Raw genomic sequence first — 23802 nt, 5'->3', positions numbered from 1 at the left:
AAATCATGACGTGCTAATAAAAAATTTGTTCCTTAGGGGAAGCTTTAAGGTGAAGATTTCACTATTAAGTGAAACACCTACTTACAGACATTACTTTACTGTCAAAATGTTCTTCTTGATTTTACCAAAGCTTTTCATAAAAGAATAAAATCAGCTTTCTTCTTTTCACACAGACTTAAAAATTCCAGTCTGAAGTAATTATAGTGTTGTTTTTGTTAGGATAAACACAGTTAAGCAAAATAAGAATAATAAAAAATCAAAACTGTCAGTTCTTCATTCAATTTTGCTTTGTTTCGAGACTTAAAATGCTGTAGTAATTGAAAGGAAAGGAATAGATATTTTATAATTATCTTGTACTCAGTTTTACTTTTATACCTTAATGTAAAATTATGTTCTGTATTATTACTGTCTGTATTATTGCAACCTATATTCAATATAATAAGACGTGATATTTATAATTATTCTTCTACTTCTACTTCTACTCTGGCCTAGCTAGAGTCATGTAATTAAACTACCTACTTGGTATATGTTTTTGGTTTTTTTTTTCACTAAAAGAGGATTTTACATGGGAATAACAAATATTAATTTATGTACTTGCATTTTCTGTCTTTTAGCTCACAGTGGGAGCGATTACAGTGTGAAGAAGAAGAACCTGGGCAGATTAAAGGTGCCAAATACAGTAACTGTGCAGAAGCTTGTAATGTAAAACATATTCTCTTCTGATTGATCACTGTTACCTGATAAAGTGTAACTGGAATTAATGTGGACGAGGATACCTAATGTTCAGTTACGGTTTAGGGAAGCTATATTTTCTTTGAAAAGACCTTCTACAAAGGACTTTTACTATCTTATCCCCTTTCATATATCCTTGGAGTAGTTTTTCCTATGGTGCTATTTGGGGTATAAGCAAATTTCATTACATCAGTATTTCTCCATCTAATAATGCATGAGGAAAGGGCTCACCCCTCTCCTAACTGTAAACCCATGCATGCCAACTGGCAGAATTGTCTGTGGAGTGATGTCAGTGTTATACTTGGTGCATTGCACTGGTTTACCACATTCCTGTGCAAAACAGGTGTCCTGTGACCATCAAATGCTGTTTACCAACAGCTTAATGTAATATAACAAAAAATATAAAATGCTTAAAAATATTAAGTTTTACTGTGGTTGTAATTAAGGAAATACTGCATGATGCAACCCTAGCATATCAGTTGTAGAAACTGACACTTCTTTATTAAACTGAATTCTCTGTATGGGATTGATTTTTTTTTAATTTTGTTCCATGTAATGAGTATGCAGTAGAAAACATTCTTGTTTGTAAATTAAAGCTAAATTGCTGTAATTTTCTGAGTACCTTAAAAGAAATTACTAGCTGTTATCTAGGGTGCTTCTCATCACACTGTGAGCTCTGATTCTCAACCTTTAAACATCTTTAATTTCTTCATCTTTGTTTGCTGATGCTTCTGAATTAAGCCATAAAGGTAGTAGTGCTTTAAAGAGCAAGAAACAACTGAAGTAAATGAAAGTAGAAGAGGGACCTTTTAGTTGTCTCCTTACTTTGACAACTAATGAAGTAAGGTGGTTTGATGATTCTACGTGAGTGAAAGAAACAACTGTGGTGACAAGAGTGAGGATATTTAAAAGGAAAAATTATAAAGTGCATTAAAGAGAAGAAAAATACTCAGTAGACCGTACTACTTGTGCTTGTAATACATAAGACTCTTATATAAATGAAGTATATTATGTAGCACACTAGGTCTTGAGAACATTTTCCTTTCTATAGAAAATAGAAGAGTAGCTAAAAAAGGTGAAATGCTGAACTGTTGCTCAGAGATGCAGCACCAGTTCTGGTGGCATGGCAGCTCAGTTCCATGCTGAGCTGTGTCCTCCAGAGTCTGGAATGTCTGTTCGTTTGTTCTGTTTGCTGGAACGGTGTCCTTCAATGAAAGTATCCTTGAATTATTTTTAGGGAGATCACACTTCAGTGGTTTTTGAATTGCTGATTTTTAAATACTGCTTCTCAGAAAAGTCTGTAAGGAGTTCAGGATGTGTATTTTGTGTAGCTTCATGACAGCATTCCTTGCCCTTCCCTGACTTTATATCCATGGTAACAGCTTTGTCAAAAGAAGCTGTATCTTGTTTACAGGAGTACAGCTGCAGAGAAGGAAATCATATAGACTACAATATTGAAACAGGAGAACACAAACCACTGTAATTTGAAGTCTGTGGAGGTTTATACGTCACTGAAATCTGCTCTCAATTGTTTATTTTACAGGACTTTCTGCACATGCACATGTGGAACTTCCTTACTACTCCAAATTTCTTCTAATTGCTGCTTACCTTGCCTCCTACAATCCTGCTAGGACAGATAAGAGATTCTTTCTTAAGGTAAAGGGTTTTTTTTTTTCTTATGCAGGAATCCAATTTTCAGCAGTAATGATTGTCCTGGTTTAAAACTTTTTGACAGTTGAATTTTCTTTGTGTGTGTGAGATATTTATCAACATGTGCATGTGTGCATGAATATATTGTATTCATGGCAGGTAAGGGTGAGCAACTGGAAAAAAATGTGAGAACATGAGGAAAAGTCTTTAAGAATATGCTTTTCTTCTCAAATTAGAATTGCGAATACATGTTTTAGAGTTTACTGCAGTTCCAAGTGAATGATATGCTATTATCTTAATTGTTAAAGTGAGTTTTGGGTTTCTGGTACTGAAGATTTTTCATCTTTCTGTCTAGTCTTTTATAAGAGTGTTGTAGGTGTGCTTCTAGTAAGCAGTGACTGACAAATTATTTTTATGGGCATCTTTTGTTCTTTTTGCTTGAGCAAGCAGTTTCATAGTAAGTGCTTTATTTTCTAAACAAATGTTGTTGGCCAGATTTTTCTATATTAGTCCTGGAACTCAAACAAGAAAGCCTACAAGAATCAAGTCAAGTAAGGCATGTTACCTAACGTGTTACATCTTTCTTGCTCGTGTTCACTGAACAACCTTCTCAATTTAATTTTTTCCTCTCTCTCTTTTTTTTACCATTTCTGAAGTTGATTTCCACTCTTGCATATGAACCATACTGAACTTTCCCACAGTAAATGCAATGTGAACTTCTAAGGTTTTTGAAGCAGGAACAGTGTAGGCATTTCAGTCAGTGACATTAAATATTTTCCCCAAGAATTGGGTGAAACAGAAGCTACTGTTCTTGCTGCAAGTATCGTCAGATAGCAATTAGCAATTCATCAGGTGCTGGGGCAAAATTCGGAAACAGGTGCATCTCAGAGCCCAGTGGTAACACTTTTTGGGTATGCCTTCAAGTTGTGTGTTCTTGAGTCATACTGACAGCGAAAACAGAACATAGTTTTGACAAGGCTGTAATGAGATTGCAAGTTGATCAGAGAAAACTATCTTTTTGAGTAGTTTACTAATGACTGCCAGAAAGCAAAAGGAATGCAAACAACAGCGTGGGCATTGAGATGCTAATCTGCACTACTAGTAGATGTGCTAGGCTACATATAGCTGTGATCTGTGGGATTCTGGAATATTAAAAGCCCGATAGAACAGTAAAGTAATAATGGGCAGTGATGCTATTAATTACGTGAAAATTCAAATGCTTTGTGAAGATTAAATGAAAAATAAGTTGCTTTTAAAATATTCTTTAATTTAAAAAAAAAATATATGAATTGTAATTGTCTCAATTTAAACAATACTAAAAATTAACTGAAAATCTGAGCTCTGAGATTCATGTTTTGTTGTACTCACACAGAAATGGAGTACCTGCTCAGTTGCTTTGAAACACCATTGAATACCTGAAATATACCATATGGAGATCGCAGCATAACCGTTAAAATGGATAAAATGTGTGTTGTGATCCTTCACTATTATGCCATGTAGGTTTGATCACATTCCCCTCCAACAGTTCTCTGTTATTAGAGCAGTTTTCTTTTCAGAGGCATAGTAAAAAGATTACTTTGCTGTCTCTAAGTATGTGTGGTATGTGTTAATTGAACAAACTGTCTTTTTTTTTTTTTACTCTGGTAAATTATTTATAGAAAACTCAGTACAATATTAAGTTCTTCAAAAGTCAATCAGAAATGCCATGGTTACTGAGGTCTTGACATGGCCAAGTATTGAACTATATAAATACTAAATGTGAAATTTTAATCACTAAAATGGACAAAAGATTCCTTTATTGGAGATGGGTTTTTCAAAATTCATTGAGCGTGCTAAGAAGATACACTTATTAATGCTTCTCAAAGTAGTGGAAGCACATGTCAAGTGATATTTTGAGGAATAACACTGAAATATGTTAACGAATATTTGAATGGTACTTCTCCAGTAATTTTGTATCATTTATACATGCCGGCTTTCATTTCTTTTATTCTCTTAATATATTTTTTAACCTGTTTATTTATAACATCCTTACGCCATTTGTGTCCTTATTTTGCCCTTCATATTACCTTAGGACTGTCTTCTTTCTTAAGGAAGCTCCTTTTTAAATTGTTTTTATTTGTTTGTTTTCTCTTTGTGTTCCTGTTTGTTCTCTTCCTCCTTCAACTTGAACTGGCTTTATGTTGTGTAGTTTGTCATTTTGCTAACTTGCAGACCGTCTGAATTCTGAAATGCAGGAGATAAAAAATGAAAATTCAGATGGGTGTATTTTTAAAAATCAAGGGGCCATCATTTGAACTTCTCTGGAATGAAAAAGAAATGAAAAATCTTCCTTTCCATGATATGATTGAGGGTTGGAGGAAGAAGGTAGCAATGAACAATATTAAAAGCAAATTTTCACTTGTTCTCACCAGTTCTGGGTTAGATAAGAAAAAATAAATTATGCATTACATCAAAAAATATTAGAGTGCTGTTTTATACCACTTGGGACACGATGTGGCAAGAGCTAAGTGTGATTTTAGGACTTCTAGTAAGAAGAATTACTTAGCAGCATCAGAGACGTACAGACTGGAGGCGTAATAAAAAAGCAGAACTGTACTAGCATACTGCCAGACATGGTGCATGATTCTTTCTGATTCATTTAATTTTGTCACTGCAGTAACAGTAACAGAAAATAATTTGCATATCGTATTTCCTCTTGTTTTTTTGCTCTTGCTTGTTTTACAGCATCATGGGAAAATTAAGAAGACCAACTTCATGAAGAAACATGAAAAGGTATCTATTTTTTCTTTCAAAGCTGAGCTTGGGAGCAAAGATATTCTTACTACGGCACTACTGATTTCATACTTTCGTACTTTGTATTATCCTGTATTCTTTACTGTAGAAACAGGCATTACTTGAAATAAGTTACTGATGCATTTATTTTACATTGTATACATTTCTGTATGATGCATACATTTTTATTTCGTGAGAATTTACTGTACCATAAATTTGTCCTCCACATCTTTTTTATAGCTAAATGTACTCAATAAAGCTATTTAAAGGTCATCATAGATTGACTTGGGTTGGAAGGAACCTTAGAGATCATCTAGTTCCAACCTCTGTGCTGTGAGTGGAGTTGTCACCCACCAGCTCAGACTGCCCAGGGCCTCATCCAGCCTGGCTTTGATTACATCCAGGGATACCACCCTCTGGGCAAAAACGTAGATCTCCCTTCTTCTAGTTTAAAGCCTTCACTGTCAGACCGTGCAAAAAATGTGTCTCCTTCCTGCTTACAAGCTCCCCTCAAGAACTGGAAGGCTTCAGTGAGGTCTCACTGGAACCTTCTCCAAGCTAAAGAAGCCCAGCTCCCTCAGCTTTTGCTCCAGCCCTGTAGCCCTCTTCTAGACCTGTCCAGCAGCTCCACATCCTTGTGCTGGAAGTCCTAGGCCTGGATGCTGTACTCCAAAAGTGGCCTCAAGAGGGCAGAGCAGAGGGGAAAGTTCCCTCCCTGTTGGCCACCCCTCTTTTGGTGCAGCCCAGGGTAGTTGGCCTTCCAGGCTGCAGAGGTATACTGCTGGCTCATGTCCAGCTTTTTTGTCCACCAGCATCCCTGAGTCCTCTTCCGCAGGACTTGTCTCAATGAGTTCTTCTCTAAGTCTGTACACATATCTGGGGTTGCCCAGACCCAGGTACAACACCATACACATGGCCCTGTTGAACCTCATTAGATGCTTGTGTGTCCACTTTTCAAGCTTTTCCAGGTCCCTCTGGGTGGCATCTCTTCCTTTTGTTGTATCAGCTGCACCATTCAGCTTGGTGTCATCAGCAAACTTGCTGAGGGTACACTCAATCCCACTGTATATCATGAGTAAAGACAGCATGTCTAGAAGAGCCAGGTGTCACAATTTCTGCTGAGCACATTAAGGTAACAAATGATTTTGAAAATCAAATCACTTCAATTCCTAGTTATGTTTAAGATATAAGGACTTTAAATTTGTGTGTTGAGGCTTGAGAACTTTGCACTTCTGTTGTTTACATAGAAAGAATCAATTAACCAAAAAAAGGTAATTATTCCATCAGACTATTAACTAAATTTGCCATAGTTATAAGTATCTAAACATAACTGATTTTGGTGAAGCTGCACCAGTTTTTACTAACAGATGCTTGATGTACTTGGAAAACAAGTACCTGTATGTGTATTTGTAGATGTAATGTAAGAGGAAAAATCAAATTAACATTTGTAAACTGTTGAGTTGCTTTTAGATGAATCATAGAGGAGCAGTACAGATAGTACTAAATCCATGCAGAAATCATCATTTTGTCCTTCCTTCTTAGCGCCACAAGCAGTGCGGGTGAAAAATTTAATTTGATAATTTCTTAGCTTAAATAACCCTTCCTTCTGAACCTGCCCTCATTTTTCTTTTGGCACTGCAGGAGATTAGAGTCCTTGGGTCCTGTTTCTGTAGTGGTGCTGATTATACTTGTGAAAATTTGATTTTTAATTTTACTTAAAGTATTGCACCTTTAAGTAGATAATTAAGTATATGTAGGAATTCTTAAGTCTTTGAATACGTGTCCTGTACACATAGATGTCATATACCTCTTCTCTCTGGCACGTGAACTCCAGAGATATTTCTGAGCATGTGATTATTTTAAGGACTGTTATCTTCTTGAAATACATCCACATCTTAATTAGTTGATAAATCATTTTCAGAAGAGAGAAAGTGGAGAAATAATTGCTGTGCCTTAGACCAGAATGTTCTTCCTGCAGCCTCTGCAGGAGCAGTGTTTTGTTTTATTCTCTCAGCAATAGGATTTTCAGCCTTAGTGATGAGATGGGAACTAGTAGGGAGATGAGAACAGCTAGGAATGTGAAAGAAAGGGAAAAATAAGAGATGGGATGATAGAATATAGAGGTCACGGTCACCTTAACTGTGCTGTAGAGCTTGTACTTCTGTATAATTGTTAAATGCACTTATGTCTGAATTTACTTCTTAGTGCTCAGAAGTACTTCCGTTAATTATGAATTTCTCTCATTTTGTTACTGTTTGTGCAGCATCAGACCATGCAGGCACAGTCTATGCCCTGTAGTCTATTTACATTTTCATGAAAATGAAAAACTATCAAGTAGGTACAAAAACAGAACAGGAAGAGGTACTGAGGAAAGAAAAGTAAATGAGGGTAACTGACAAGATCCATGTAGTTATGTAAGCAAAATTAATGGCCCAAAAGTTTAAGATTTCAGTTCTTTTTTTCTTTTTAATCTTTATTAGATTAGTTCTAGTTTTTTTGGTTTTCCATTTAGCCTACTGCCAAAGCTCTGGGCTGTTGTTCAGAAAGTGTGATTAGATGTGTGCATTTAAATGAGCTTGCTTTATTGCCCACCTGTAAGTTTCATTATCAGGACAGCCCAAATTTGCGAAAGATCTCATCTTGTACCTTTGTTGTATTAAAAATTAATATTACTTTGAAGAGAATTAAAATTTTGTAACCCTGTACATCAAATATATTGAAGAGAAGATATCTGCTATGTTACATTAAACTGACTGCATGCAAGAAACTGAAATATGTCTTGGGGAATGATTAGTATGACAGAACTTTGTAGCATTTCAGGAGGTCCTTTCCTTCTATAAGAGCTCTGGTTTTCGTTGTAGTAAGAGTAAGACAGGTAAAAGGGCCCTTTCACTCCTAACAGTTGATGCCAGAAATTCTAACTGCTTGTAGGCCAGAGTCTGGTTTAGAAATTTTTTCAGGCACTGTACCAGCAATAGTAGAGAAAAGGACTGCAGGTCCCAAAGGGATTTTCTGGACCAGCATTTCTTTTGCTGCTCTCTGACTTTATATACATTTTCTCTGACTTTATATAAATATTGCACAGAGATGCAGTGACCTAGATGTAACCTTGTATATTTATTTTACAATGAAGGAAATGGAAATACAGGAATAAAGGATTACATATGCAGTGTTACAAGTAGGGGCTCGCTTGTGTTTTTCACACCAATTGTATGTGCTTAGGTACCTTTGCTTAGAAAAACTTGTCTAACATCATATTTGGAGTTCACATTCACTTAAATCCAGGGGGATGCTGCATCTAAACTAGTCTCCTATAGACAGTGCAGAGCCAGTTGGTGTGGGCATTGGAGTGCAGTGCAAGATTCATCTCATGCTTAAGTAGGTTCTGTATTGAATTGGATGAATTGCACCATAAACTATATTGATTAGATTTCTACTGGCTATAATGGGAGCTTAGGAAACTAGTTTGGCTGTACATATCCACTTGGCAGGAAGCTAACATTAGGTGAAATAAATCCTGCCTTAAATGTTTAGGTACAGCCAGGCTTAAAATCTGAAGGCATTGCTTTCTAATTAGAAAAAATAAATCTTTTGAATTCCCTGTGAGGGGAAAAAATTGCCTGTATTTACCTTGTTGCAGATAAGAGCAGAATTTGTTGGGTTTCGTTGCATGGTTGATCTGGGACAATGTTTTTTCCAGTTAAGTGAGTGAGATTTTTCCTGGTGGAGCTGCTTTTGTAGGAGTTTGCTTTTACAAGTGATCAGATGTATTGGTGGTTGTTTTATTTTGTTGGAGGATACCTGGACTTTAACCTAGAATTTATTTATTATAATTATTTTTTTAATTTCCAGCATACACCCCATGATACTTCAGTTGTATAACAGTGAGGGAAATTTAAAAATACTTTCTGCTCAGAACATTGAGAAGTATATTTCCATCTTTTAGCATATGATAATAAAGGTTGAAAGTTCAGCCAATTGAGGTTAAGAATTTTCACCTTATTGTACAGATGATTTAGTTTGGTTTAAGCTTTTACTATGTAAGAATGCTTCTAATCCTCATTCTTGTTCATGAAATTTTGGCATGTTAATATGGGATTTGGAGTTGTGAAGTTCTGAAAGGCTTTGGTCACACAAACGCTGGGAATATGAAACCGCACAAGCACACAGTGACAACTGGGGAAGAGAATCATAGAATCATGGAATGGCCTGGGTTGAAAAGGACCACAGTGATCATCTAGTTTCAACTCCCTGCTATGTGCAGAATCCCCAACCACCAGACCAGGCTACCCGGAGCCACATTCATGAATAATTTTTTTGAATGTGGAAGATATCTTTCCTTGTGAAATGATATGAGGGTTCCCTTGAGTTTTTGCAAGTACTATTTTATGCAGTATTTTGCCTCAGTTCATTCCAGAAGATCTTCATAAATCTTCACTATCTTCTGTTTGGAAGAATTTCTGAACTGTTCCTACTCTTACAGGAATTTATTTCTGCCAAAGAATTCCAGTAAAGTGTGAGTTCTAGAAGGAGCATTTCATTGTATTTAACTCTCCTGGCTTTTCCAGAAGAAACCATTTCTCAAATTTGAAAATTCAAATCTGTTAAAGCAGAAAGATGATAATGTGAAGAAAACAGACTTGTGAAGTAACTGTATGCTAAATGCAACTTCAGGAATTACTGTATGCTGATTGTGCTTGCTAGTTACTTGGGGTGTACACGTTTTAATAGTTACTGTATGTTTGTTGACTTCTTCTGGTTGATATTGGAGAACATGCTTCATGGCACTGCTGTTGAGAAGCTTCTGGTTGAGATGGTGTGCAGTTCATACCTTCCATCTTACCTGCATTCTGAGGGTGCCAGAAGAGGAGTGGTCCCCGTATACTCTGCTATTGTGAGGCCCCATCTGGAGTACTGTGTCCAGATCTGGAGCCCCCAGTGCAGGAAAGACAGGGAGCTGTTGGAGAGGGTCCAGAGGAGAACCACAAAGATGATCAGGGGACTGGAGCACCTCCCCTATGAAGACAGGCAGAGGGAGCTGGGCTTGTTCAGCCTGGAAAAGAGAAGGCTGTGTGGTTTCCTCATTGCAGCCTTTCAATACCTAAATGGAGCCTACAAACACCTCTTTGAAAACAACTCTTTGAAAGGGTTGACAACTGCAGTACAAGGGGAAATGGTTTTAAGTTGAGAGAGTGAAGATTTAGGTTGGATGTCAAGGGGAAGTTCTTTACAGAGAGAGTGGTGAGGTGCTGGAACAGGCTGCCCAGAGAGGTTGTGGAAGCGCTGTCCTTGGAGGTGTTCAAGGCTGGGTTGGATGGGGCCCTGTGCAACCTGGTCTGGTATTAAATGGGGAGGTTGGTGTCCCTGCATGTAGCAGGGAAATTGGAGATTCATGATCCTTGAAGTCCCTTCCAACCCGAGCTGTGGTTCTGTGATTCTGTGGTGCTGTCCTAGAATGAATTGGGCTTATCTGTATAGATGGTTTTAGTACAGTTTTGGTGACGTATTTCTGATATTACTACTTTCTTTGTTAGTGAAGAGATAGCTTTAGGGACACCTCCTGGATTTTTGAAGCTAAAACATGTATTGGAAGTGTTCTTTAGTTCTGCTGAAGAAATGAGTTTTCTGAAAGCTAATGCCACAAAGGTGCTGATGGTATATTTGAGTGATGTCCTTTTCCAGAAGCATTTTTAAACAAACTATCTTCTGAAATTCCTCTTTAATCTTGGCTGCTTTGCTAGTATGAATAGATCAACGTATGCTACAAAAAAGGAAGCTGAATGTCAAAGTAGAGAGAATGAAATACACACTTAAGGAAAACACTTGTTTCCTTTTGTCAGAACTTTTGACAGTCTCGGTCATGAATGTGTCTCTGTATTCCTGACAGTATTGCATGTGTGGAGAATTTCATATTATCCAGTTCTATGCTCTATAAACTGTATTTTTCCTTTTTGTAAAATGGCTTACTTAAAAAATACTTGAGAAAAAACTTCATGCTGCAAATCGGGAACTTATTTCTGTGTTATATTATGAATTCGCTGTAGTCTGCAATGCCTAAAATGTCTATCATTTTGTCTGCTAGCAGCTCTTAGGAGAAGATGTAATGCTTTGGGCTCAGCCAGCTGAACTCCTTAATTTGGGCAGCTGAAGTCATGGGAAGTGAATCCCTGCTTAGCAGTCTTTGGGCCACATCTGGAACTGTGTCCAGTTCTGCCCTATCTCCAGGACATATCAGTGAGTTGGCCAAGTTCATCCCCACAGCAGTCAACGGCTGGAGCACTTGTCCTGTGAGGGGAGGCTGAGGGAAGGCCTGTCTGTAGCTGAGTGAGAAACACTGGGCATAAGCTGAAACAAGATGTTTGTACCAGGTGTAAGGGAAAGACTTTTCCCTATAGTGACAGTCAAGAAGTGTCACTGGCTTCCTGGAGAGGCTGAGTGCACTCTGTATCCTTTGAGGTTTACAAGACTGCGCTGATGTAGTCCTGATTAACCTGTCTGGTTTCACAGCTGACCCTGCTCTGTGCAGGAGGGATTTGAATTGAGACCTCCTGAAGCCCCATCTATCTGCACGCTGATAAGATCCCCACAAACCTTTTCCTCTCAAGGTTAAGCAGTTCACCTCTCAGCATCCTCGTATGACAGGTGCTTTGTGGTCTATTCAATTTGCACATAAATTTAAATGTCATTCAGTACAGTAGCCAGCAAAGCTCTTGAGTAGCTAGAGGGAAACTAGTCACTGCATAGAGTGATTTACCAACCATTACCTGGGCGTCTGCAGGAGGGTCCTCCTGACTCCATCAAGTGGCTCTCTGGTGAGTGCAGTGGTGCAGACTATTAAATTTAGGTCTTCAAATCAGAAAGGTGAATCCTATTATAGTTTTCCACTTTGCTATGTGAAGAGTAAAGCATTTTAGAAACTTAAGAGAATAGATGAATGGATGGAGAATTTGAGTCTGTTAATGCTTAACAACAAGTTAATACAGCGGTTAATGTTGGTCTGCTTCAAAGAAGAATGCTGTTGGTTAAGTTTCTTAAAATATAGGTGTAAGTGCTTGTGAAAGATAGGAAAGGTATGTGTTTAAATGACTTTCTTAAAAGCAAGTGTATTATCTGCTGTTTTTTGAAGATGAAGTCATAGTTTTGTCATTGTGCCTAATCAGTGAAAGTGGCTTAGTTTTGTATGTGAATTTAGTAGCTGTGAAGAGTTTTTGTCCTCATGGGTATATCCAGGAATGTTTGGTTGTTGGTGGTGAAGAACTCATCAGAGCTGTTTTCTTGTAACAATTATGTGAAAATCAGTTGGTCTGCAAGTTGCTTCTGCTTCATATTTCTACATGGCTTGCTGTTGTTCTTTGCCTGAAGTTTGGTAGATTCTGAGTTTAAAAAGTCAGTTCTGTGAGCTAGTAGCAGTGAAGCTTTAGTTATATATATATATATAAAAGAGCGAACAAATCTTGTTGAACTGTGGGAGTGAGGGGACTGGATTGAATAACCTCCAGGCACCTCCAGAAGTGCCTTCCAGCCTCAACCATCTTGTAATTCTGTAGTCTAATATAAATGAAGTGAAATTCAAGAATCTATTTATACTGTGTTTTTGTAGCACTGCTGCCTTGTCTGTTGGTATAGATTAAAAGAAGTACCACATGAGAAGCAGAGAAAAAAGGGAAAACTAAGTTTTACATCTTCTATGCTGTTTTTTTCTTTCACATGGATTTTGTCAGAGTCTAGTAAAATAGACCTACAGGAAGATGCAATTTCCCCTGTGCGTTTACTTGGTCACTAACTCTTTTCAAAGCAGACTTTAAAATGAGTAAATATTTGTGCTGAACTCTACTTTCTGGCAGCAGGATGTCCCTTGCCTGTTCCTTTAGTTATCAGTAACCATTAAAGAATGTTATGCTCTGGTTGTGGTTTTTTTTTTGTATGTGAAGTTATTGTACTGTCAGCCTTTAACTCTATCGTGTTCATGGGAATAATACATAACTTCATCTACTTGTCATCAGCATCGTTGGTTGATGCCAATTCTGAATCCATGAAATTTAAATCTGGAAACATTATTGATTTCTAGAGAAGTTCATAATTCTAGAAAATCTTAAATAGCCAGAAGACTTCAGCTATTTACGATTTTCTAAAATGAAGAACTTATAGAATCAGTTGTTTTAGGACAGAATGTTACCTGTTGTTTCAGCATAGTATTCACAGGAGCCAGTGTATTTCCTGGTCTTACAGCAAGTTTTTGCTCAGCTAAAGGCCTTACATGGAACATAGAGCAAGCACATCAGTTTTCTTCATTGGAAGTGACTAAAGTAACAGCTATGACTCAAACCCATGAAAATGTGATCAGACTTAATAGTGGAAGATCAAATGATCTCTGTTAAACTATACAAGATCTACTCTGCTGATGTACTATAGTCATGTTGAAGACCATAAGGCTGTCTATCAGAGTGGTTTAATATGGCATTTAAGATGAAGAATTCTTGTTCTGAAACATCTGATGATTTTTTTCTGTAGGCATTTAATTGATAATTTTCAGTCTGTTTTGGACAAAAACATGATTAGAAGTAAAGCTGTTGTGTGTGATGTAAAACTAATGTGATGTGACCTATTTGTTTTTTATAGTATTAAGATTTCTGATTTGCAGCTGCCTTTCATAAGAAGCTAATACAACTGCCATTGGAACAGAGAAGTAGTGTCAGGTCTAAGAGAGGAAAAGATTAGTTAAAATGAGTCAAAGCAGATATGGTGGTACTTTAGCAGAATCTCCTCTTTCTAAATATTTTCAAATTGAAACTATCTAGTAAAACATCTGTTTTCTGTCAGTAAAATGCCCAAAAAACATATTTAAAAAACACTTCCTGCAGATTTATAAAAACTGCTGTTATGTGCAGTACTTTTAAGGTAATTGTGGATTGCAGACTGTATGCAATAGAAGAAGTCTGGACATTTTCATTTTTCACTAGCTAAAAATTGTTAGCTTTTAAGAAGTCTAATGTGTCTTCCCATTGATAAACTGAAGAAAGCTATTTGTACCTTGTCATAAAATCAGGTCTTTCCTCTTTAATCCATAGATGGGAAACGGTAATTTAACAGGACAAGTCAGTCTATAAATCCAATGACAGGAAATCTCTGTTATAGCTCAAAATGTTCCCATTTATTGTGCAGTTTGAACTCTTGCCATGTTAACTAGTGCTCTCTGTATTTTTTTATTGATTGGAAAGCATGTATTCAATGTTTTCCATAATATATGTGAAGCCATATATATATATATATATATATAAGACTACTGTGAGTGATTGTGCCTCCCTAGAGACTGAAAATTACAAGAATAGCATTTTGTGATACTCTGGGAAAAATCTCCTGGATTAAAAACTCCTGTTTGTTTTGCAGACCAGCAATCACCTCCTTGGACCAAAGCCATTTCCTCTGGACAGATTATTAGCAATATTATATAGCATTGTGGACAACAGAGTTGCTCCAACTGCAAATATATTTTCCCAGGTGAGTCAAGTACATATGTACTTGCTTTTATTTCCTGTATATTGTCTGTGGAATTTTTGAAAAGGTTTCACACTGGTATGTGTGTGGAGGTCTTTTGTTGGTTCTTTAAGTCACTATTTTAATGGAATATAATGGAAAAATAAGCACATTATTAATTTAAGTTGAAGTCTCTTGGTAGTATTTATCTCTATTAGTAGCTATGAATACAAGCTTTTATCTATGTAATGATCTGAAACTTTATAACAGCTACAGTTTTTCTTGATCGTGGAATGTTACCTGTGTTGGTTAGCTTGTTGGATTCTCACTGAAGTCTGCTAGCCTTCTTGCATTTCAGTTTAAGTGTTCTCTATCCTATGGACAGAATTAGTCACCGATAATGTGTTACAGAAGTTGCAGTAGTCAAGAAAGAGCAGAGGGAGGAGTAAGGTCTTTGAAAGTACCTGCTCTGGTATATATATGTCATAGGGATGATATTTTTCATTTGAACCAACTTTTTGTTTTTCAGAGGAGAGTGAGTTTCCCATTTCACTAGGTGGCAGCATAACTATAGCATTGAGTGAAGTGCAGTAAATGTAGGATTCTCTCTGTTCTCTCTAAAGCTCTGCGTTTATCAGTTGTAAATATCTGTTCTCTAATGTCAGCTTGATTCTTAGAGCTTTCATGTACACCTTAGAAGATCTCCCTTTCCGCTGCTTTCTTGCTTTCCAGTTGACTTTTACTTAGAAATATTTTTATACATCTACTTGATAAGTCTCAAATCAGGGATTACTTAAATGATGTTTGTTTTCATGCAGAGTTCTAGGAAGTAAGCTTGAGATACCTAACCAGTTCTGCTGCAGTTTTAATCATTGCTGTTCAGTGTTCACACACGTTTAGGTTGGTGAAGTTCATCTCTCATATTTGCAGAACAATTCACCACAAATAATACACATTTTAAAATTAAGAAATGCAAGATCAAGTGAATTATAGTGCTTTATTTAATCACTGGTATGTGTATGTGTATTTACTAATAATGATAGGGGCCTAGGTACTTTACAGATGCAGTAGGCAGCTACATCTTCATGCAACATTTTCTCTCAAGCTTGAACTTAGTTAAAGATCATTGGTTAAAAGTTAAAGGTTACCGTAGGATCTGAGGTATTTGACCTTATTAGACATCAAGCTCAAAAATCTGCTAGTAGAAACATTTCTGTACTTAGATCAGTGAATTTCAGCTTGTACTCTGCACCTCCCAGGTGAGGTCAATGCTTTACCTTCCAGAGGCATTGAGGAGGAGGCTTAAAAAAAAAAAAAGATGTAAACAATTTATAGAATCATGGAGTCCTTAGAAGGAACCTCTGAAGGCCGTCTAGTCCAACTCCCCTGCAATGAACCGGGGCACCACAGTTAGATCAGGTTGCCCAGGCCTTACTCAACTTTGCCTTGAAAGTCTCCAGGGATGGGGCATCAACCACAACACTATGCAACCTTTTCCAGTGTCTCGCCACCCTCGCTATAAAAGATTTTATCCATATATCTAACCTAAACCTACCTCCTTGAGCTTGAAGCCATTTCTCCTTGTTTTATCACCGGGGACCCTGCTGAAGAGTCTTTTCCCTTCTTTTTTGTAACTGCCCTTTAGATACTGAAAGGCCACTCTCAGCTTTAATTTAAATATAAAGGCCTCGAAGCCTTCTCCTGGCTGAATAGCCCCAGCTCTCTCAGTCTGTCCTCATAGGAAATCTTTTCCATCTCTGGGATCATTTTTGTGGCCTCTTCTGGACATGCTCCAACAGATCCATGTCTCTCCTGTACTGAGAACTCCACATCTGGAAGCAGTACTCCAGATGTGGAGTGGCCTTTCAGACCTGTTTGACCTGTTTGCGTCCTGTACATTCTTACCTTTCTCTTGTCATTTCACCTCAAGAATTCACTGTGCTCTCAGAAGAACTCCGAACTTTGTGAATATTTGAAGCTACACAGTTTCCTATAAGCAATGTTATATGAAGGGGCATCATATTGTTGAAGCACGCTGGTCCAGCCTTTGGCTGGCTTCAGCTTTGTAGCTACTTAGAGTTTCTTTGGAACAGAAAGAATTCAGTGATACTAATAAATAAATGAATGTGTGAATAATAAGTGAATAAAAATGTCTAATTTTGGACAACAGTATCTATTCACTTTTTTTTTCTTCTGGCTGAAATGTCAGAGGTAGCTTGAGATAAATTGCTTTTCTATAAATGCATGGATTCTTTAACTCACTGTACTGTGAAGTTTGTTGGTCAGTCTAATGGCGTTGCGTAGAGAGAGGGTTGTGACTTTTATACCTCAACTGTTCTGGTTTGCTGCATTCAGTGCAGTATATCTGTTGATTTAAGACACAGCGTTGAAGCTGCAACTTAATATAAAGTCACAAAGAATTATCTCAGTTAATGATGTATGTTGATCAACAAGGATAGAACTAGGGTTAGTTCAGTAAGAAATGAGTAGGTGTCTTACAAGGCTGTTGCAGAGCAGAATAAAATACGATACAATCCAAGTAATGTTTGGGTTGGTTTCACTTGTGTTCTGTCTACTGTTGATTGACCATGTAGGTACTTCTTGCATTAAGCCTTTCTTTCATTAAATATTTGAAGCCAGGCAGCAGTGATTTTAAACATAGTTGTTTCATTTTAAAGTATGAAATAATTCAACACTAGATGGCAGTGTTGTCAAAGAATTGTCATAGTAATATTTTCTTCTTAAAATATGCAGATTAAGCTGTAAAGACATGTTAGAAGGCATCTATTGAATTGTAATTAGGTTAGGGAAAATAGGTTGAAATTAAATTTTTTGATACCAAAATAAAGTATTGTAATTTTTTTGTCTCTAGGAACAGGTTTTGCATTAAATTTTAGTCTAAAATTCATTTCTAATGTACAATAACATAGAGCAGAATTTTAAAAGATTTTGAAGTAGTTGAATTGTACTTCCACTGGAATAGCCTAAAACACTTCATGTTTCACTGATTTTTTTTTAATTTTTTTTTTTAACTATTCTGATCTAGTTTCCAAATAGTTTTCCAAGTGATTACTTAGGAGCTTAATTACCTTACAGCATCTGTATTTTTTGCTGTTAGATTGCTGCAAGTTTTTTTTCTTCTTACTTGTGTGTAAAATAGGGAAATAGTTATTGTGCAGAAGTTTTAAAAAGCTGGAAATCAAACATCAGTCTTTTTAACTGATTCAGCTTTAATTTTGTGCTCTTTCATTTGAAGACCAAAAGGCTGTGCATGAACCAAATGCTTGCGAATTCTTCCCATGTGCTATCAGAAAATAGCATGCCTTGACTTTAAAGTTGATCAACAATCTCAGTCAGGATTCAAGGACTGGCAGCTGCTTTAAGATCTGCCATGCTGCTGATTTCTTGATGTTTCTTATTGCTTCTTGTTTCTGCACATCATTTCTATTCATACCAAAATTGTGGCTATTAGCTTTTCCAAATGAAGCTTTCCTTGAGCACAAAAAATTTCAATGTTCTGCTCAATAGTTGGGTTTATTAAAAATGCTTCATTTTCACAAAACAGAGTTTCAACTTAAAATTTCAATCTTCATACAACTTTTGCCTTTTAACGTTAGTAATATGAATAATATTAATTAGTCTTTTAACAATCTCGTACTTTTTCAAACAGAAAGTTAATGTATGTCTTTTAGCTGTGTGATCTTTACAGTTGATTCTTGCTGGAATTGGGTTGTATGAATTGGGTTATAAAGTTGATTTGTTCCCCCTGCCCTCACTAGTTAGCAGAGCAAACAGCAGCAGGAAAAACAAAAAGATACAGATTTACACTTCTGCAAATGAAAATTGTTTTTATTGCCACTTCAAAGGTTAAACATTCTTCTGGTTTTCCTTTCTTTTTTTTCTGTGCTATTTTTAAATAACATTTTCATACATCTAGTGAGGAATTGTTTGAGAGGAAGCAAAGGTGAGGTTTTTAGACTACTGATACTGGAACATATGTGAATATAGGTCTTCTCCAGAATATCCTTTTTGTTGTTGTTGTTTTAGCAGCTTTAATTTATCATGATGATACTGCTTTTTAATGCATTTTGTGTTGCTGTTACATATCACCAACTTGGTTGAATTTGCTTATTTTCTAATCAGGAGATAAGGGAAATTAAATCAGTGATTTCTGTAACCATTTCAGAGGACACAATCTCCAACTATTTTTCTTCAGATGCACTTTTGGGTAATAATTTAACAGATGAAAGATGATACCAACAACATCACTTGTGCCTCAGTTGCACAGTTGATGTTCTAATTGGCTGTATGGCTAATGGGGAAATGTTTTAGTGGGGAAAAAATGAAAACTGTTCAGCCAGTGCAGTGATGTGGTATGCAGCCTGCATCCTACAATAGCAGCAAAGTCACATATCTGGGTAAGCTGGTTGATGTTTCCTAGCAGCTCGCCTTTGCAGCCCTAGGGAGCCACCAGGACTATGATTTGTGTCCACATGCACCTACTGTGCAGAGCTGCAAATGTGCATTGCGGCCAAATGTAATTGCTACAGGATGGATGGATACCAGGAAACTTTATGATATCTACCACAAGTGCATGTTGCACGGATCTGTTCACTCTGGTTTGTAGAAGGACAGTGTTTCATTCTAGACTTCTACTATTTAGACAGAAATACAGTCTTTTCTTTGTAAATGAAGATTGTAAATGAATTTGTTCCTGCATGGAACGTTATGCAGGAATTGTCAATATTTATTTAAATTAAAGCAGCTCTGTTTACATTGAAGTAGATAGGTGTTGTTCATTTAATATCACAAGGTTGTGTTTTTCTTGTTACGGCTTACGCTGTGAATTGCTAGCCAAAATTCACCAATACTTTCGCCTTTACCAAAATGATTTTTCAGTTGCTTCTTCATATTAATTCTCTCAGCTGTTTTTCACGTGTCCTGTTTTCTATATCTTTTATTTTGCTTTTATTTTCTTAGAATCACAGAATCATTAAGGCTGGAAAAGACCTCTAATATCTAGACCAAACAGTCCACCTTGTTGTGAAGTATGCTTTTCGTTAAAAAGATTGCCCAGATCTACTTGTATTTGAGTTGTGCTGTTGCTTTTATTCTCTAAAATTGAACCAGCTCCTTTGTCTTGCTTACTTTTGCATACTTCGTAATTAGTAACACAACCCAGAACATTTGGAGAGAGGCCTATGCAGAAAGATGCAATAACTGATCTCAGAATGTAGTAATGGCTGGAACATGCTGATAGGTAACTTCACTTCTGTCTGCATTTCATTCTAATGCATTAAAGTTAAGACTGTTAGATTATTTTAAAATAGATCTATTTTATGTTTATATTTTTATTTAAATAGTTATAATTCAGATTTATCTATATGTAGTATACCTATATATGAAAACAACAAGTATCATATATACCCAATATTAATATACGTAGAATTAATTTAGTTAGAATTAATTTCTATTCACAGTGTGTTTGGAAAATGAAATTTTCACGAAGGCTGTTTCTCTCTGTAGATATATAATGATGGATCTGCTATCTTGTACTCCACAGCCTGCATTTCATTTAAAGATGTTTCTGATCTGTTTAATGCTGGACCCAAGAAAAGCATTTGAATTTCCTTAAGAGATCCACAAACTCCTGAAGCTAATACAAATATGTAAGAATTTGGAACGAAGGTTAAAAATTAACATTTTCCAATCTGGCAAACCCATAAATGCAATTCCAAGTGATGCTGGTTACAGAGCAACTGATTTTATCTGAAGGTGGAATAAGTCTTCAGCTCTAAGATTTAGAGTCATGTGTTAAGTACCAATCTGATACAGATCTATTAGAAATACATAAAACCCCTGATGTAGAATGCTCCCAGCTGGAAGGAGCCAGAGGAATGTAATTTCCCTTGATTAAAATACCCTTTCTTGGAGCATAGAATACTGCCAGGTTTGTTTTCTTTTTCCTTCCTTTCTTGACTGCCTCTCATGGAGTAGATTAAGGAGTAACTAATATTGGTGTACGTCAACTGGAACAGTTTATGGCAATTTACCTACAAGGTTTATTTGCCTATGTTTTGCTAGCAGCATACTTCATATCATGCTATTTCATATGATAATTTGATATTTGAACTACTACTTTGTTGTTATTGTTTCCAGCTATGGTAAAATTCAGATGACAAGACGATAGTAAGAATTCTGGTTTAGTTAGCTACTTATTTGATAGGGAGTTTGCTTTTTGGCATGGCCTTTCTCAGACATCAGATGCTCTTATCCTGATCGTAGTTCACTGCTAAGATGTGTGCATTTCCAGAGGAAAAGGTTTGGTTAAAAATACATGTTGTGTACAGTATAGCTGCCCATCTAATCATTCTAAAGACTTTTGCTTCCCAGTGTTCCAAACATAGGATGATTGAACATAAACTTTACTCTGGGGTAGTTGTCGTTACTGGTAATTTTCATTACTGTTACAAATAAACTTCCCTTCTTTTTGCAGTGTCTGTGGAGGTCCACATAGATTCTGTGCTGGCAAAATGAGTGTTATTCTTATATAACATCACTAACAGTTCTATGTACATTCAGTCTCTTCAAGTTGTGCAAGCCCTGCAGGCATCTTGTCCATATGGGCATGTAAAGCAGCTTTTTTTGTCCGGTGATGTCATGACTACCAATACCTAATAGGGATTGTTAGAACAGCTTGCTTAGCTGTTGGCAAAATTGCAGCTGTGTTTTCTATGTCTTTATAATATTAATGTTGCATTTGATCTTACCACATACCTTATTCTCTAGGTTATTATGCATCGCATGCCTTGTTTTGTTATATCTATTGATTAGAAAGTTTAGTAATCTATTGGTCAGTACTCTGTTAATTTTTAGTACATTTGGAAAGATGGTGATAAGAGCTAATAAATAACTCAGTTTTTCTGTTATTGGTCATCAAACTGATCTGATGGAAATTTACAGCCTTAAATGGGAATTTGTGATGCATAGCATGGGAACATGGGTTAGCACGTCTGCACTGGCTGTGGCAGCTTGAGAAAGCCTGCTTTTTTCAGAAGAGAAAGAAAAACCATGACTTTTAACCAAGTAGCTGACTATTCTTTAAGCATCAGCATGGTTGTGAATAAAAATAAATATATTTCTGGTGCTTCATTCCTTCTAGTTTTAGCTGGTACAGAAAAGATCTTGTAGAGAAACTGATGTTTGAGCTATGCTGTGTTGTCTGACCTACCATAGAATCATAGAATGGCTTGGGTTGAAAAGGACCACAATGATCATCTAGTTCCAACCCCCCTGCTATGTGCAGGGTCCCTGACCACCAGAGCAGGCTGCCCAGAGCCACATCCAGCCTGGCCTTGGAGGCCTCCAGGGATGGGGCATCCACAACCTCCTTGGGCAACCTGTTCCAGTGCTTCACCACCCTCTGAGTGAAAAACCTCCTTCTAATATCTAACCGAAACCTCCCCTGTCTCAGTTTAAAACCATTCCCCCTTGTCCTATCACTTTCCATATTAATGAAGCTTTACAGTTTCCTGGGAGGCTTTCTTAAGTATTTTCTTAACCAAACTCTGTTCTGTTCTACTTGAATTCTTTCTTCTCAGTAATTTAGGTAGAAAACTTATTTTTCCAAAAAGCTTCTGGTAACAGTGCCCAGGTTTGCACTTCAGCTGTTTTTAAGGCACGGATAAATGTATATAACAAAGGCAAATTGTTGTGAATTATTGAAAACTAGTTTAACAGAAGAAATTCTAGTTATGACAAGAGCCTACTGAGAGGGAGGGAGAGAAGGAGGACTTCAGATATGATTGAGATTGAGGAAGATGAATGGAATTTCTTAATTTGTTCTGCCAGTGCTTTTAGTTAAGAAAAAAAATGAGAAGCTTTCTAGCTATATTTGTTCTATTTTTATCGTTTTAGTAGCATCTCTGTAAGAATTTGCTGACTCTCATAAACCAGTAAGTAGCTATATATAATGCTCTTTAAAATTTGTTTACAGGAAATTTGTACTTTTCAAATGTGACCAAATAAAAAGTGTGGTTTTTGAGATAGATGCACCACGTTGCTAAAACAGTGGTGAAGAATTTTAAATTCTCTGAATCTGTTAGCAATTCTTGCAGCCCTATGTTCCTTATATATTCTTTTGTGCCTTCACATCATATACTGTATGGTGTAAAACATTTGTTGCATCAACCAATGGTTTCTTTAACTTCTGTTTTATCAGTGCATTATTTGTAAACAGTATTTGAAGTTTGAAATTTTAACTTATCTATGCAAATGTGTTAGTGTATAAAAGAAGAAAATGTGAATATATGAAATCAGAGCAGAGTTCGTCTCCTTCCAGACTCTTTCCTTTCCATCCCTTTCTTCACATGCTTATTTAGAAATTGGTTTCGTGTACTTAATGGAAAATCATTTAATACTCCAGGAACAGATTCACACTGTGTTTACATCAAGCAGTTGCAGCTGAAGCTTGTTAGTGATTGCATCCCAGATTAAAAAAAAATCTTCACTGTGGTACATGAACTCCTATTGTTTGAAGATAAATAATCGGCTCATCCCCTCTTTAGGGAAGAACAAAGAACATAATGGTACATCTGGTTCATCTGTTAAGACAGCAAGGATTAATTAAGCAAATACTGCACAACCTCGCTTGATAACGTACATATCTAAAAACAGCTTGTATATGATAAGTTTTCTAATCACTTCCCTTTAACTGTTTACTGTATGCACATAATGTGTTCCAGAATTACCAGCTATTCGTCAAAATGACTTAGGATACAACATCGAGATAAAGTAAATTGGAGAGTTAAGGTAGAGTTTGTTACTTCTCTTGCAAATCTCTGGTATGGTAGGGGACTGTTGAACACCCAGGTGACATCGTAAACACTATTCATAAATTTTGTTGTTCTGTTTTTTTAAAAATAACTTGGATGATTTCTCTGCTAATATGGATCACAGAATGGGAAAAGAAGCCATCTCCTTACTGAGAATTTGTATAGAACCTAGTTCAGTGAAATATAATTTCAGGACTAGAACGGGACTCAGGTCAAATCGCAACGTAGTGTCCCAGTTTCTCCACTGCCCTGGTGACTATAATTATTTCTGATTCTGAGTTGAAGACTACCCAAGGCCAGTTTCACCTCTTTTACTTTGTACTTCCATTGTCTTTTTTAC

General features: G+C 36.6%; 1 protein-coding gene across 6 annotated transcripts in view; it reads left to right on the top strand.

Annotated features, from left to right (window-relative positions):
- The window catches only part of ORC5 (origin recognition complex subunit 5), a 72621-nt gene that overhangs the window by 20960 nt on the left and 27859 nt on the right, over window positions 1–23802 (top strand). For all 6 annotated transcript variants that reach the window (XM_085216909.1, XM_085216907.1, XM_085216911.1 and 3 more), the window contains 4 exons: window positions 615–667; window positions 2276–2388; window positions 5107–5154; window positions 14542–14652. In XM_085216909.1, the coding sequence (XP_085073035.1) occupies window positions 615–667; window positions 2276–2388; window positions 5107–5154; window positions 14542–14652 (325 nt within the window). The remainder of the gene's footprint in view (window positions 1–614; window positions 668–2275; window positions 2389–5106; window positions 5155–14541; window positions 14653–23802) is intronic.

Source organism: Meleagris gallopavo, chromosome 1 (assembly GCF_905368555.1).
Source record: "Meleagris gallopavo chromosome 1, MGAL_WU_HG_1.1, whole genome shotgun sequence".
NCBI lineage: Eukaryota > Metazoa > Chordata > Aves > Galliformes > Phasianidae > Meleagris > Meleagris gallopavo.
Note: the sequence above shows the minus strand (reverse complement) of the source record. Positions and strands in the feature narration are given on the sequence as shown.